Source organism: Octopus bimaculoides, chromosome 1 (assembly GCF_046866305.1).
Source record: "Octopus bimaculoides isolate indiv1 chromosome 1, ASM4686630v1, whole genome shotgun sequence".
NCBI classification, from domain to species: domain Eukaryota; kingdom Metazoa; phylum Mollusca; class Cephalopoda; order Octopoda; family Octopodidae; genus Octopus; species Octopus bimaculoides.
This window is the reverse complement of record NC_142928.1, coordinates 4,775,567-4,791,143: the sequence shown is the minus strand read 5'-3', so window position 1 is coordinate 4,791,143 and position 15,577 is coordinate 4,775,567. Positions and strand designations below refer to the sequence as shown.

At 40.8% G+C, this 15,577-nt stretch overlaps 1 protein-coding gene across 3 annotated transcripts in view; it reads right to left on the bottom strand.

The window, feature by feature from the left end:
- The window catches only part of LOC106880950 (axonemal central pair apparatus protein HYDIN), a 193,311-nt gene that overhangs the window by 37,531 nt on the left and 140,203 nt on the right, over positions 1-15,577 (bottom strand). For all 3 annotated transcript variants that reach the window (XM_089348067.1, XM_089348075.1, XM_089348084.1), the window contains 6 exons: positions 15,556-15,577; positions 13,328-13,555; positions 11,871-11,967; positions 8,780-9,037; positions 2,750-3,024; positions 141-238 (listed from right to left, as the gene is read on the bottom strand). The exon at positions 15,556-15,577 is cut by the window's right edge and continues 137 nt beyond it. In XM_089348067.1, coding sequence (XP_089204193.1) covers positions 141-238; positions 2,750-3,024; positions 8,780-9,037; positions 11,871-11,967; positions 13,328-13,555; positions 15,556-15,577 — 978 coding nt within the window. The remainder of the gene's footprint in view (positions 1-140; positions 239-2,749; positions 3,025-8,779; positions 9,038-11,870; positions 11,968-13,327; positions 13,556-15,555) is intronic.

The window sequence follows — 15,577 nt, the reverse complement described above, 5'->3', positions numbered from 1 at the left end:
AATCTTGCAGCTAGGAGATAACATGTGGTTAATTCAAAACAATGTGAATAAATTAAGAATTACGTTTGACAGAATGAAGTGAATGTTAAAGGGTGAAACAGGTTGAAATTAACAAATGATAAAGAAGTGTTATATCTTACGTCTCTTTGACAGCGACCATATCAGGTGCATTACTCAGAGGTGTCGACTCCACTTCAACCCATTTGATAACATGGATCCGATCATCCCAGTCTGGAACCTAGAAGGAAAAAACCAAAAAGAAGGAACACTTTCAATATGGATTCGATCATGTCAGTCTGGTCAAGGTCATCCCTGGACATTCCTGTCTAATGTCCCCTTCAAATTATAGGGGTCAGTTACCTGGTTTCTATGGTGTATAAATGACCATGAAAGGTGTAGGCATGGCTGCGTGGTAAGAAGCTTGCTTCCCAACAACATGGTTCATGGTTCAGTCCCACTGCACAGCATCTTGGACAAGTGTCTTCTACTGTACCAATGCCTTGTGAGGGAATTTGGTAATCAGAGACTACAAAGAAGTACATCATGTATGTATGTATGTGTGTGTATGTATGTATGTGTGTGTATGTATGCATGTGTGTGTATGTATATATATATATATATATAATAAGATGAGAAAACAGAGAGGTAATTAATAAATTATTATTTATTAATTAAAAATTAACAATTCCAGACCTTCAAAAAATTAATTAATTAAATTAAAAATTATTTGAAAGTCGAATCTCTTCACAGGTAGTTTAAGATATATAAAATAGGTGTTCAATTCCTGCATGCTGAATAAACGATATATATATATATATATATATATATATATATATATATATATATATATATATATATATATAGATAGATAGATAGAGAGAGAGAGAGAGAGAGAGCAGGTGTGTATGTGTATATGTGTGTGCATGTGCATGTCTTTGTGTGGCTGTTTGCCACCCACCCCCACCACTTGACCACTTGTATTTGTTTGTTTACATCCCCATAACCTAGCGGTTCAGCAAAAGAGACCAACAGAATAAGTACTAGGCTTAAAAAATAAGCAATGGGGGTTGATTTGCTCAACTAAAACTCTTTGAGGCAGTGCTCCAGAATGGCTGCAGCCCAATGACTGAAACAAGTGAAATATAAAAGACACAAAGAATACATTTAAAACGCAGGTACCCTGAAGCTACTCTGACTCGGGTACAGGGGTGATATCTTAGCTCCAGCTCAGTGTAATCAAACCAGGGGTGGGGAAACTTTTTAGTGCCACAAGTTCTAACTCTTATATCTGTGTAAATCTTGTATATATCTATGCATAATTCGATATACATTAATAAAGATAAGTTTAACACATCAAATTAACGTGTAACATCTTCATTAACGCTGCCACTGAATTTAGGATGTTTATATTAATTATGAGGTTTCTATATTCTTTCAGCTAAAGTGTAGTTGGGTCTCAAGGGGGTGGTACAAACCTAACAATATGTGTTTTATAGTGAAAACAAAATTTCCATTCAAATGGTAATTACCGGACAATTTTCCGTTCGAGTCTAACCATTTCAAGTTGCAGTGGAAACGCGACATCATCATCATCCTTTAACGTCTGCTTTCCATGCTAGCATGGGTTGGACGATTTGACTGAGGACTGGTGAAACCAGATGGCTGCACCAGGCTTCAATCTAATCTGGCAGTGTTTCTACAGATTGGATGCCCTTCCTAATGCCAGCCACTCCGAGAATGTAGTGGGTGTTTTTTACATGCCACCAGCACAAGGGCCAGTCCGGCAGTACTGGCAACAGCCACGCTCAAATGGTGCTTTTTTACGTGCCACCTGCACAGGAGTCAGTCCAATGTTTTGCTCACATGCCACTGGCACAAGTGTCAGTAAGGTGACCTATGTTGCAAATAGGCATAGGAATATATTGTATATATTTTAGAAATGAAAAATTTATTATATTTTGTACATACGAGTATACCAGCCTGCAGGCGCAATTGAATGGGCTCACAGGCACAATTGCGCCTGTGGGCAGGGGTTTCCCCACCCCTGGTCTAAACCATCTTTCTTTTACTCACACACCTAAGATTACATTGTCCTATATGTTTTACTTATCTTAAGATAATAATGCTGTGATTTGAGGGAGAATTGGTTGTTATTTCTAGCATGTACACTGAACCTTTACCAACTTCTCCATTGATTTCACTCAAGTAAGACTGGCACTCCATCAGTTATGAAGACAAGGTTTCCAGTCGGTCGAATTAACAGACCAGCCTGCTCATACAAGTGGCTGAGTACTCCACACACACACACACCTACGCTTAATGTAGTTCTCGAGGAAATTCAGCAGGACACAGAATTCGACAAGGTTGGCCCTTTGAATTACAAGTACTGCTCGTTTATGCCAGCCAAGTGGACTGGAACAATGCAAAATAAAGTGCCTTGCTCAAGGATGCACTGCATCGCCAGGAATTGAACTCATAACCTTATGATTGCAAGCTGAATATCCTAACCACTCAGCCATGTACCTTCACACAAGTAGTGTTTAGATTACTATGGAATGATGAGGAGGATGATGATGATGATGATGAAGACGATGATGATGATGTTGAAGTTAATGATGATGATGATGATGTTGAAGTTAATGATGATGATGATGATGTTGAAGTTAATGATGATGATGATGATGAAGACGATGATGATGATGTTGAAGTTAATGATGATGATGATGATGATGATGATGGATATTTTTACCTGAGAGAGTGGTTTCTCAAAAGTGATTTTCTTCACTGCACACGGTATGACCTCTTCTTGAAGGACGATAGGTTTGTAGGACTTGAATGTTAGAACGACATTTTTAGATTGACCAGGACGTAGGTGTCCCATCTGGGGGGAAAACGTTAATGGTTCTTTGGTCAGCCATTGGAAACAAATGGTTTCTTGTTGGCATCGGTTTGTGATGGTTAAACTCTGTGTCTTGGCTTTCCCAATGTGACAATCCCCAAACAACATCGTATTAGCTTTTCTGACTGTAACGAGAAGGAAGACAACACAAATACAAATATATATATATATATATATATATATATATATATATATATATATATGGGAGAATTTACGAAAAAAACAACAACAGACGATGACAGGTGGTGTAAACAACAAAAGGATGTATTAGTTTAACGCTCAGGAATAGAGAAAGTCTTTAACGTTTCGAGCTACGCTCTTCAACAGAAAGAATACGGAGAAAAAAAATTGAATGGTGTTAGGTCAGCGATCTATCATAATATATATATATATATATATGGATATATATATATATGGATATATATATGTATATACGAGCGAGTAGACAAATGAAGGAAGGGCACTCAGCCGATTTATTGGGAGTTACAAAATGGCTGATGACTAGCATCATACTTGAAACTCAAGAGTAACAACAAATTTGAATTAAACTGTATTGATTCATATATATATATTTCCAGTCATAGTCTAAAGTAGTAAGGTGTCATATAGTGTTATCCATGATATTCTCAATTCAACCTATGTTATTCAAAATGGCCACTCTCTCCCTGAGAGCATCAAATGAGCATGCCCTTTATATCAAGGGAAGTCACTCAAATCATAGCACAATTTGCATAACATTAATTTGCATAACATTTACCAAACAACCACACTTGCACCTAACAACAGTCAACTCGATCCTAATGACTCTCGACTAAGCGATTAATTAACAAAATAAACATCATCATCATCATCATCATCATCGTTTAACGTCCGCTTTCCATGCTAGCATGGGTTGGACGATTTGACTGAGGACTGGTGAAACCGGATGGCAACACCAGGCTCCAGTCTGATTTGGCAGAGTTTCTACAGCTGGATGCCCTTCCTAACGCCAACCACTCAGAGAGTGTAGTGGGTGCTTTTACGTGTCACCCGCACGAAAACGGCCACGCTCGAAATGGTGTCTTTTATGTGCCACCCGCACAAGCCAGTCCAGGGGCACTGGCAACGATCTCGCTCGAAAATCCTACAGGAGCCAGTCAGGCGGTACTGGCAACGGCCACGCTCAAAATGGTGCATCTCATGTGCCACCCGCACAAGAACCAGTCCAGGGGCACTGGCAACGATCTTACTTGGCTTGCCGGGTCTTCTCACGCACAGCCCATTTCCAAAGGTCTCGGTCCGTAGTCATCGCCTCGGTGAGGCCCAATGTACGAAGGTCTTGCCTCACCACCTCAGCCCAGGTCTTCCTGGGCCTACCTCTTCCACGGGTTCCCTCAACTGTTAGGGTGTGGCACTTTTTCACGCAGCTATCCTCCTCCATTCTCACCACATGTCCATACCAGCGCAATCGTCTCTCTTGCACGCCACAACTGATGCTTCTAATGTTCAGCTTTTCTCTCAAGATACTTACACTCTGACGGGTATTCACATTGACATTACACATCCAACGGAGCATACTGGCTTCATTCCTTGCGAGCTTACGTATGTCCTCAGCAGTTACAGCCCATGTTTCACTGCCATGTAGCATGGTTGTTCGTACGCATGCGTCATACAGTCTGCCTTTTACTCTGAGTGAGAGTCCCTTTGTCGCCAGCAGGGGTAAGAGCTCTCTAAACTTTGCCCAGGCTATTCTTATTCTAGCAGCTACACTTTCAGCGCACCCACCCCCACTACTAACTTGGTCGCCCAGATAGCGGAAGCTATCGACTACCTCTAGTTTTTCACCCTGGAATGAGATAGAAGTTGTTTCCTGTTTGTTTGCAGTCTTTATTGCACCTGAACATCTGCCACAAACAAAAACTAACTTGCTAGTTAACCTGCCTTTGATGTTGCTGCACCTCTTATGTGTCCATAGCTTGCACCGGGTACATCTTATAGAGTTACTACCTACTCCTTTTCTACATACTGAGCAGGGCCATCTACCTGAAGGGGTTTGTGTTTTATCTACCTTCCTACTTATTAGGATTTTGGTTTTAGCTAGGTTGACTCTAAGGCCCTTCAATTCTAGACCTTGCTTCCACACCTGAAACTTCTCCTCTAGTTCTGATAGTGACTCCGCAATTAGGGCAAGGTCATCAGCATAGAGGACTATGGTAAATAATAGGGGGCTGAGGACGGAACCTTGGTGGACCCCTACCTCTACCCGGAATTCATTGCTGTACTCATTTCCAACCCTCACCTTACTGGCAGCATCTCTGTACATGGCTCGCACAGCTCTCACTAGCCATTCTTCTATCCCAAGTTTCCTCATTGACCACCAGATAAGGGATCGGGGGACCCTGTCAAAGGCTTTCTCCATGTCAACGAAAGCCAGGTACAGAGGTTTATCCTTAGCTAGGTATTTCTCTTGCAACTGTCTCACTAGAAATAAGGCATCAGTAGTGCTTTTACCTGGCACGAACCCAAACTGCATCTCATCTAAATTGATTCGCTCCCTAATTAGTTGGGCTATGACCCTCTCTGTAACTTTCATAACCTGATCTAACAGCTTGATGCCTCTGTAATTATTTGTATCTAAAGCATCCCCTTTACCTTTGTAGCAGTTGACTATGATGCTGCTACACCAGTCATAGGGTATGATTCCTTCGTGTATCACCTGGTTCGTAATACGGGTGACTAGGCTATAGCCAACACTGCCAGATATTTTGAGCATCTCTGCAGTGATTCCTGATGGGCCGGGGGCTTTCCCGGTCTTCATACTCTTAATTGCTTTATCTACCCTGGTACTATCAACTCGGATAGCTGGTCCCTCTATTGGGTCGACATAAGGCAGGCTCTCTTTCTCCCATTCATTCTCTTTATTAAGCAATCTATCGTAGTGGCATCTCCAGACCTCTTTCTTTGCATCCTCATTTAATGCAAGCGTACCATCATCCATGCGAACACATTTCTCTCCTACAACATCACTATTCTCTCTCCTACCCTGTCTTGCAACACGAAATACCTCGAGTCTTTGGTCCTCACGGCGCAGAACATTGGCAAATCTTTCCTTATCTGCTTCCCCTCTGGCTAAATAAACCTGTCGCCTAGCCTCCCTTCTGGCACATTGGTACAATTCCCTGCTACCACCGTTCTTCCAGTCCTTCCAAGCTTGTTTCTTTTGTCTAATAGCCCTGTCTACCTCCTTGTTCCACCACCACGTTACTCTGGGTTGGGAGGGGACCTTACACCACCCACAAATCTAGTCGGTGGCTTTCAACAGGTTGTCCCGCAGAAATCTCCAATTGTCTTCCACGTTGTATGATGCTATATCCCCTTCTATTTCGTTAAATGCTTCAAGTAACTTGTCTCTAAGTCTCTGTCCGTTTGCAGGGTCTTTAAGCTTCCACACCCTTCTTCTCCAAGCCTGTCTAATTCTGGGCACCCATTTTGCCTTGATCCCAAAGTCGCTAACTACTAATCTATGTTGTGGGGTACATTCTTTGCCAGGGTAGGTTTTGGCATTTATAAGCCGCCCTCTTTCCCTATTTCTGGCGAGGATGTAGTCGATTTGGCTAGAGTGTCTGCCGGAGCGGTAGGTGACTAGGTGACTGGCAGGTTTCCTGAAGTTGGTATTGCAGACCATAAGATTGGTTGCATCACAGAACTCCAGCAGTCTGGTTCCCTCCTCGTTGCGGGAACCGAAGCCATAGCCTCCATGTATGCCATGGAAGCCCCCAGCACGACGTCCGACATGACCGTTGAAGTCTCCAGCCACAAAGAGAAGGTCCCTGTCACTCGTCGACGAGGTAGTTTGCAAGAGGGTGTCATAGAATTGGTCTTTCAGACCATCTGGTAGCCCAGGTTGAGGTGCATAGGCTGAGATGACAGTAGCTAATCTATGATGAAGCACTAGTCTGATCTTAAGTACTCTGTCACTTACTCTAACGACCTCGATTACCTTATCCACCCATTTCTCCGCTAGAAGTATTCCTACGCCCCCGACCCCGTCAGTGTTCCCTGCCCAGAAAATCTTGTACCTGTGTTCTTTGCCTGTGAGGAACCTTGCAGAACCTCCTCTCCATCTTACTTCCTGGATGCAGCACATATCTACGCATCTCCGTTCAAGCATCTCAACAATTTCACCAGATCTACCTTTCAGCGTGCCGACGTTGAGAGTGCCAATCCTAACAGTATGGGTGTTGGGGGTGTGGGCCTGTAGCCTGGGAAGGGGAAAAGCAGTGTCGTGTACCTGAAAAGAAAACTTGCAATTGGAAGAATTCATAAGCAAAACAGTACCTACAACCTGCAAACATTTCTCAACCTTAATGCGCTACCCAAAGGTAGGGGAGAGGATGGCCAAGGCCACTAGATGGGTTCCGGGAGACAGCCGAGGTTGACAGGATGACAGAGGGATGAACTTCCGGTGGAGGGGGCGGGATGACAGAGGAATGAACTTCCGGTGGAGGGGGTGGGATGACAGAGAAATGAACTTCCGGTGGAGGGGGTGGGATGGCAGAGGAATGAACTTCCGGTGGAGGGGGTGGGATGACAGAGGAATGAACTTCCGGTGGAGGGGGTGGGATGACAGAGGAATGAACTTCCGGTGGAGGGGGTGGGATGACAGAGGAATGAACTTCCGGTGGAGGGGGTGGGATGACAGAGGAATGAACTTCCGGTGGAGGGGGTGGGATGACAGAGAAATGAACTTCCGGTGGAGGGGGTGGGATGGCAGAGGAATGAACTTCCGGTGGAGGGGGTGGGATGACAGAGGAATGAACTTCCGGTGGAGGGGGTGGGATGACAGAGGAATGAACTTCCGGTGGAGGGGGTGGGATGACAGAGGGATGACAGAGGAATGAACTTCCGGTGGAGGGGGTGGGAGGGCGGGTTACCGCCAGCGAGTAGATAGGGCTCTTAATTGTAGATTTTAAATATTTGAGAGACAACAATGCATAAATCGTAATTTTTTAAAAGAGCAATGAATTCTGGGTGATTAGAATATAACGTAGCATGAATTTAGGAAGCTTAGAAAATGAATAAGCATGAATTTAAGACAACAACTGAATTCAATTGAATTTCATGGAGAGAAACAAGATAAATAATAGGGGGCAAAACTAAAGCGCAAGGTATTATGAGATGTTTGAGGCCGTAAATAAATAAAAAATCTCTATCTTATCTGCATCTTGGGTATTTCGTCGTAGTATGTCAGCGAGATAATTTAGAATGGGTTTCTCATTTATATATAGCCAGAACCTGAAGACCTTAAGGAAAAACTACGAAGGGGAGAGAGAGGATGGAGGGGTAGACAGAGGCATGGCGGGAGAAAAGATCATCATCATCATCATCATATATATATATAAAGAGAGAGAGAGAGAGAGAGGGAGGACCAGTCAAGCAGCACATCACGCTGTAATTCTTGGGCTGAGAAATCAACACTTAAAAGCCATAATTTTAAGGAGCGATAAGAATTTTTGAATAAAGGAAAATGGGTAGTGGTGGGTAGGTACCGCCAGCGAGTAGATAGGGCTCTTAATTGTAGATTTTAAATATTTGAGAGACAACAATGCATAAATCGTAATTTTTTAAAAGAGCAATGAATTCTGGGTGATTAGAATATAACGTAGCATGAATTTAGGAAGCTTAGAAAATGAATAAGCATGAATTTAAGACAACAACTGAATTCAATTGAATTTCATGGAGAGAAACAAGATAAATAATAGGGGGCAAAACTAAAGCGCAAGGTATTATGAGATGTTTGAGGCCGTAAATAAATAAAAAATCTCTATCTTATCTGCATCTTGGGTATTTCGTCGTAGTATGTCAGCGAGATAATTTAGAATGCGTAAAATGATTACATACTTTGGTTCTTTCCAAGTACTTCATGCTGGTATTTCAATTCCAGCATTGGATCCAGATAAATGTCATCAAATGTGATTTCTTCAAAGTAACCTTCGCCAACCAAAAGTATCGATGTACTCTCGTATGGATTGTCATGAACCACCAGATGCACATAGGCCTGGCTTTTAACAGCTTCTTTGGGTTGAAAGGTCACATCAAATTCAGCTTTCTGGTTACAATCAAGGCTGACTGATGCAGTATGCAACTGTTTTTTAACAGCTAAAATATATAAAACATAAAACAATCTTTTCCAGAGAATTCAGTGAAATTGGTTTAAAATGAAACAAATATTAAACAACTTTTAACTGTTAAATCATCAACATTTTTATGATTTCCCTGTTTACTTCTCCAGGCTGTCATTAGAATATCATTTCTACTTTCCTTACTAACATGGTTGTTCCTGTTCTTCTAGCTGGGTTAAGGGACTACATCTGGTTCATAACTTTTATTTTTGGCCTGGTTTCTATGGTGAGATGCCCTTTCTAATACCAACCATTTTACAGAATGTACTGGAATCATTTTATCATGACACCAGCACTAGTGAGGTTGTTATATTATACAAATCTAAAGGGTTCTCACAGCCCTCAACTCAACAACTGAGTGTTCTGGGTGCCTTTTGTTTTTCACAACGCTAGAACTGGATAATACAGTTCCATATTTAAGAGATGAGGAATTATGAATATTATTTACATTATTTACATTTGATGGATATTTGTCCTCATCTTGTTTGTTGTTAACACAACGTTTCAGCTGATATACCCTCCAGCCGTCATCAGGTGTCTTGGGGAAATTTCAAACCTGGGCTCTCACTCCTAAGGTATTTTTCGATGTTATTATATATGCCATGGGCATATGGCATAGTGGTTAAGAGTGCAGGCTACTAACCCCAAGATTCTGAGTTCAATTCCAGGCAGTGACCTGAATAATAATAATAATAATAATAATAATAATAATATCAAAAAATACCTTAGGAATGAGAACCCAGGTGTGTGTGATATAGATATGCACATATGTGTGTGTGTGTGAGTTTGTTTGTGCCTTTTCATCTTGAGGTTGTGTGACAGTTGTAAAACAAGTGTCAACCATCATACAAGTGGTGCACTTTGTTTCCAATCTTCCATAAAAACATGTCTGGTCACAAGAGAATATTAGCTTACTTGGCAACAGATGAGGGTTAGTGACAGGAAAGACATCCAGTCATACAGAATCTTCCTCAATGAATTCTATCTGATCCATGTAAGCATGGAAAAGTAAACATAAAATGATAATGACTAACTGATGCCATGGGGCAGCCAACTGGCGAAGTTGTTAGCGTCTTGAACAAAATGCTTGGTGGCCTTTTCTGTGCCAAAATTTGAAAGAAAACAATAAGTAAAAATATTGTGCTGAGTGAAAAGTTTTGCAATATTTTGGTAACTTATTCACTTTATTTATCAAGTTACAAGAAAAGCAGCCTAGCATTGCAAGTAGGGGCCAATCGTGTTGCACTGTCTGAAGCCCCCCCCCCCCCGCTTTTTTTTTTTGCCAGTTCTTTGATCCCATGCTGATACCAGTTCTTGTCCTTTGAGATGAAGAATCCCTTCACAGAAGCTTCCACCTCCTCTTGGTTGATTAAGTGTCATGAGTGAAGGAAATGAGCCATGGATTGGAACCAGTAATAATCCAAGGGAGGCTAGGTCCTGTCTGTATGCTGGGAGTGGCATCAGTTTGATTCCTTCAAGTTTCTGGAGTTTATTTCTGATCATTTGAACAGTGTGAAGTCTTGTGTTGTCTTGCTGCAGAAGAGCTCACTTTTGCTTTACCAATCCTGGGCACTTTTGTCACACCAACCGTTTAGAATAAACTTGTAGTGAATTATCCCATAATTCCATCACCTTGTATTCAAAACTAGGTTTTGAATACTGGTTCAAAAGGTTTGCCTTTTTGGCACGGCCAGAATAATCAGGAAATTATTAGATAGCTGAAAAGACTGGAGGTTTTGGAAGCTAGTCCTTGCTTAATTAACCACTGCTTATGCACATTAACCCTTTCATTACTAACCTGGATGAAACCGCCTCTGGCTCTGAGCACAAATGTCTTGTTTCATTTAGTTTTGAATTAAAATCTTCCACCAAACCTTAGTCACAATTTACATTCCTAATACTAGCTTAATGATAACTAGCTTAATGATAACTAAATTCTTTGTTATATTCAAAATTAATTGAAAGAAACACAGAGCATCTCAAAATAAATACAGTAACAAAAGGGTTAAAATATATAATAGAGAAACAATTCTTAAATCTTTCGATACCAACCTAGCTGAAATCACCTCTGGCTCTGTAGTACAAATGTCTTGTTTTCAAAAGTTCTGAATTAAAATCTTCCACCAAACCTTAGTCACAATCAATGTTCCTAACACTAGCTTAATGATAACTAAGTTATTTTATTAAATTCTTTGTTATATTCAAAATTAATTGAAAGAAACACAGAGCATTTCAAAAGAAAGGGTTAAGATATATAAGAGAGAAAGAATTCTTAACCCTTTTGATACCAACCTGGCTGAAACCAGCTCTGGCTCTGTAGTACAAATGTCTTGTTTTCATAAGTTTTGAATTAAAATCTTCCACCAAACCTTAGTCACAATTTATGTTCCTAACACTAGCTTAATGATAACTTAGTTATTTTACTAAATTCTTTGTTATATTTAAAGTAATTGAAACAGAGAGCATCTCAACAGAAATGCGGTAACGAAAGGGTTAAGATTGCAGAAAAATATCTGCTTTGGATTATTGCCCCAACCCATGGCTCACTTCCTGTGCTTGTGATGCTTCATCAACCAAAAGGAAGTGGAAGCTTCTGTGAAGAATTTCTTCACCTCAAAGGACAAGAACTGGTGTCAATGTGGAATCAAAGAACTGGCAGAAAGCTGGCTTCTGATGGTGCAACACAATGGCCTCTACTTTGAATGTTAGGCTGTTATTTTTTTTGTAACTTGATAAATAACGCGAATAAGTTACCAAAATATTGCAAAACGTTTGACTCAGCACAATAAAGAATCTTAAGAAAAACTTACATTGTTCCGTTTGTTGGGTGAATTCATCAACTTTAAGTTTGTTAACGACTGGTTTCAGTGAGAAGACATCTTCTGTGTCAATCAAATCAAGATCAACCTAACAAAGAGATTGGCATTACAGTGGTCATTTACATAAATTAATTACAAACGGCAGAGGAAAGGAAGAATTTTGAAAATATCGATATGTTATGGATTGAGAATGAATTTGATTGTAATTAATTATTTACTCATTAATCAATAATTTGATTAATAACAAGCAAAACGTTGTCCTCATTATTTAACACCCATGTTCCACGTTGGTATGAACAGGATGGTTTGACAGGATCTGATGCATCCAAGGACTGCATCATTTTCCAATATTTACTTTGGCTGGTTTCTAAGGCTGGTTGCCCATCATAATGCCAACCACTTTACAATGTGTACTAGGTGCTTCTTTTAGTTTTTGTGGCACTAGCACTCATGACTAAGATTTCTTTTGACTGAGCCAGGGAGGTTACAGGTGACAGTAGAAATTTCAATTTCTATCATGTGGCCTAGCAAATCCAATGGGAACCAGGAACGACCTTTCAAGCAGAATACAGCCAACACTTCACTTGTCTCTGACATTTAAAATATCAAGCAATGCCTGATACAGCTTTTATTTTCAACATACCAACAATAAAAGACCATATCAGCTTGTATGAAGTATATATATATATATATGTAACTAAATGTGGATTGGCATTTTTTTCTCTCCATTTTCCTTTTCTTTTAGACTTTCTTCTGACTCCTGTTTCTGAAGAAGAGCTTTGCTCGAAACATAAAATACCCTTTCTTTCTTCCCTGAGTGTGTTATTAATACTTTGCATGTCCTTGTGTTGTTGTTTTTTTGTCTTGTCTTTTTCTCCGTTTTTTTTTTTTTATTAACTATATGTATACACACATACACACAGGTATATATTTGTATATTCAACCTTCAGTTTTCCATGCTTGCATGGGCTAGACAGAGGTTATTGAAGCAAATTTCCTACAGTTGGATGCCCATCCTGTTGCCAACCTCAAGCAAGGGATATTTCCCCAACGGCCAGAAATGTTTCTCATGGAAGATTGGAAACGAACAACATCCCTTACTAGTTTACAATCATCATGTGATGTCTAGACAAGGATACACACACACACACACACACACACACACACACACACACACACACACACACACATGATGGGTTTCTTTTCATTTCTGCCTACCAAGTTGATTAGCAATGTTTTGGTCAGTCCAGAGCTATAGTAGAAGACAGTTGTCTAAGGTACTGCACAGTGGGACTGAACCCAAGACCACATGGTTGGAAAGCAAGCGTCTTGACCACAAAGCTACATTGGCATCGATACCACACAGCACTCCTGTGCCTATTAGTAAAAAATAGAAAATGTCTATCATCAACGGTATTTTCTGAATGAAATGAAAATATGATACAAACCTTGCAAGGAAGAGAAGCTTCATTTGTAATCACTATTTTTAATGTTTCAGAATCTCCAACAAAGTTTTGTTTGAATAGGAGCAATGGTTGTCCATTCTGGTTACGGTTGCTTGGTTGGCTGACAACAGCTCTGGGCAGGACACCTTCACCGGCGATTTCGAATATAAGCGATTCGGGTTTGATGTTCATAGGGGATTCTACGGAAACTTCAAAAGTGGTCGTGTACATCTGCAAAATTATGGCAAAAGAATGAAATCAAATCAGAAAGGGTTTCCAACATAAATGCTTACGTCTTTTATTGTTTGCCTCTTTCAGTCAGTAGACTGTGGCCATGCTGGGGCACTGCCTTGAAAAATATTTAGTCAAATGAAATGACCCCAGAACTTTTTTTTTTTTTTTGCCATGCCTGGTACTTATCTATCAGCCTCTTTTTGCACAACTGCTAAGTTATGGGAACATAAACACACCAACACCAGTTGTCAAACAGTGTTGGTGGATAAACATAGAAACACACTCACACACACACACACAAAACACTTATACAAGACAGGCTTCTTTCAGTCTCCATCTACCAAATCCACTCACAAGGCTTCGGATGACCCAAGGCTATAGTAGAAGACACTTACCCAAGGTGCCAATCAGTGGAACTGAACTCAGAACCATGTGGTTGGGAAGCAAGCTTCTTACCACACAATCAGGTTAATTATTTGTCAAAAAAATTAATTAAAATAAGTATTACACTATAAAATCATATTGATACAGGGGCAGACTGAGCCTTCGGTCAATCGGGCACTGCCCAAGAGCCTGGAGCTCTGTGGGACCCACACTCTACATGTTAACTCTACTGATATCAATGCTAAGGGGTCTGGTGAATAGTTATGCCTGAGGGCCCTTAATACTCTCAGCCCGCCCCTGTATTGATATAATCACAAGTTTCCCAACTTACGCTGGCTAGAGGGGATTCCTTATCCAATTGGTATGGAAAATGCTTACAGCCATTGGAATGAGAGAAAAAGAGGTAAAGGTGGCTGTGAACAGGATGGGAGAGGCAGCAGAAAGAGCCTCATGCTGGTTATGGAGCTGCATGCATTTCAACCATGGGACTTGCAAGTGGACCTAGGGGAGAGATTGCAAACACCCTGAGGCCAGATATGGTCCTGTGGTCTGAAAAGGCCAAGAAAATTATCATAAGAGTCCCGTGGGAAGAGGGATGCGATGAGGCCCATGAATGGAAGCGTGCCAAGTATGGGAGCCTTCTGCAGGATTGCAGGGAGAAGAGATGGCAGATAGGGCTTTTCTCAGTTGAGGTTGGCTGTAGGGGATTCCCTGCTCAGTTGGAATGGAGGATGCTTACAGGTATTGGAATGAAAGGTAAGGAGTGAAGGGTAGCTGTGCACAGGATGGGAGAGGCAGCAGAAAGAGTCCCTTGCTGGTTATGGAGCAAGATAGAGGAGTTAATCCAGAAGCCAGGAAGAGATGAGGAGCAGTGACTCAGCCACCTCTGCTGACCCACCAACAGGAGGTGGATGTTATGGTTCAGGGTCAAAGCACCTGATGATCGTTGGAGACCATCTGATGACGTTAGTTCCTCCTGGCCAAAGCTCCATTCACTTTGGTGAATGGAAAAAAAAACACTTTCTTCTTGGTGTTATCAATAACATAATAACAGCCGATTATATAAATATTGGGTGGTTGTTTGGTTGATTTTTCCAATGACGCCTTACATTATACAGAGAGGGGAAGAGAGAAAGTGAGAGAGAGAGAGAGAGAGAGAGAGAGAGAGGAGGAGGAATTAACATAAGAGGTGCAGGGTGAGTGCACATACTAGGCTTGATGAAATGCAATGAGTAAAAAGAGCACTACACACACTTGTAGAAGACAGCTTCCCAAGGTGCCATGCAATGGAAGTGAACCAGGGGCCAAGTGGTTGGGAAGCAAGCTGGTCAACCACACAGCAATGCGTACACCTATTCCTTATAAAATACTTTTTTTTAATAAATTAGAAGCATCTGTAATAAAATAGGGAACAGTGGAAGTCAACTGGCATTGAAACCTTGGTTAATTAAATAAAAAGAATTACTTTTTATAAAACAAAAACATTGAAAATTAAAATGTAGAGATTAAATGAGAATACAATAATTGGAATGGAGAAAGAAAAAGGAAGAAAAGAATGAGTTTTGTGTTTTAGTAAATTATAGATAACTTTTTCGAGTGAAATTTGGAATTACCTGCATTGTCAGGGGAGAAAAT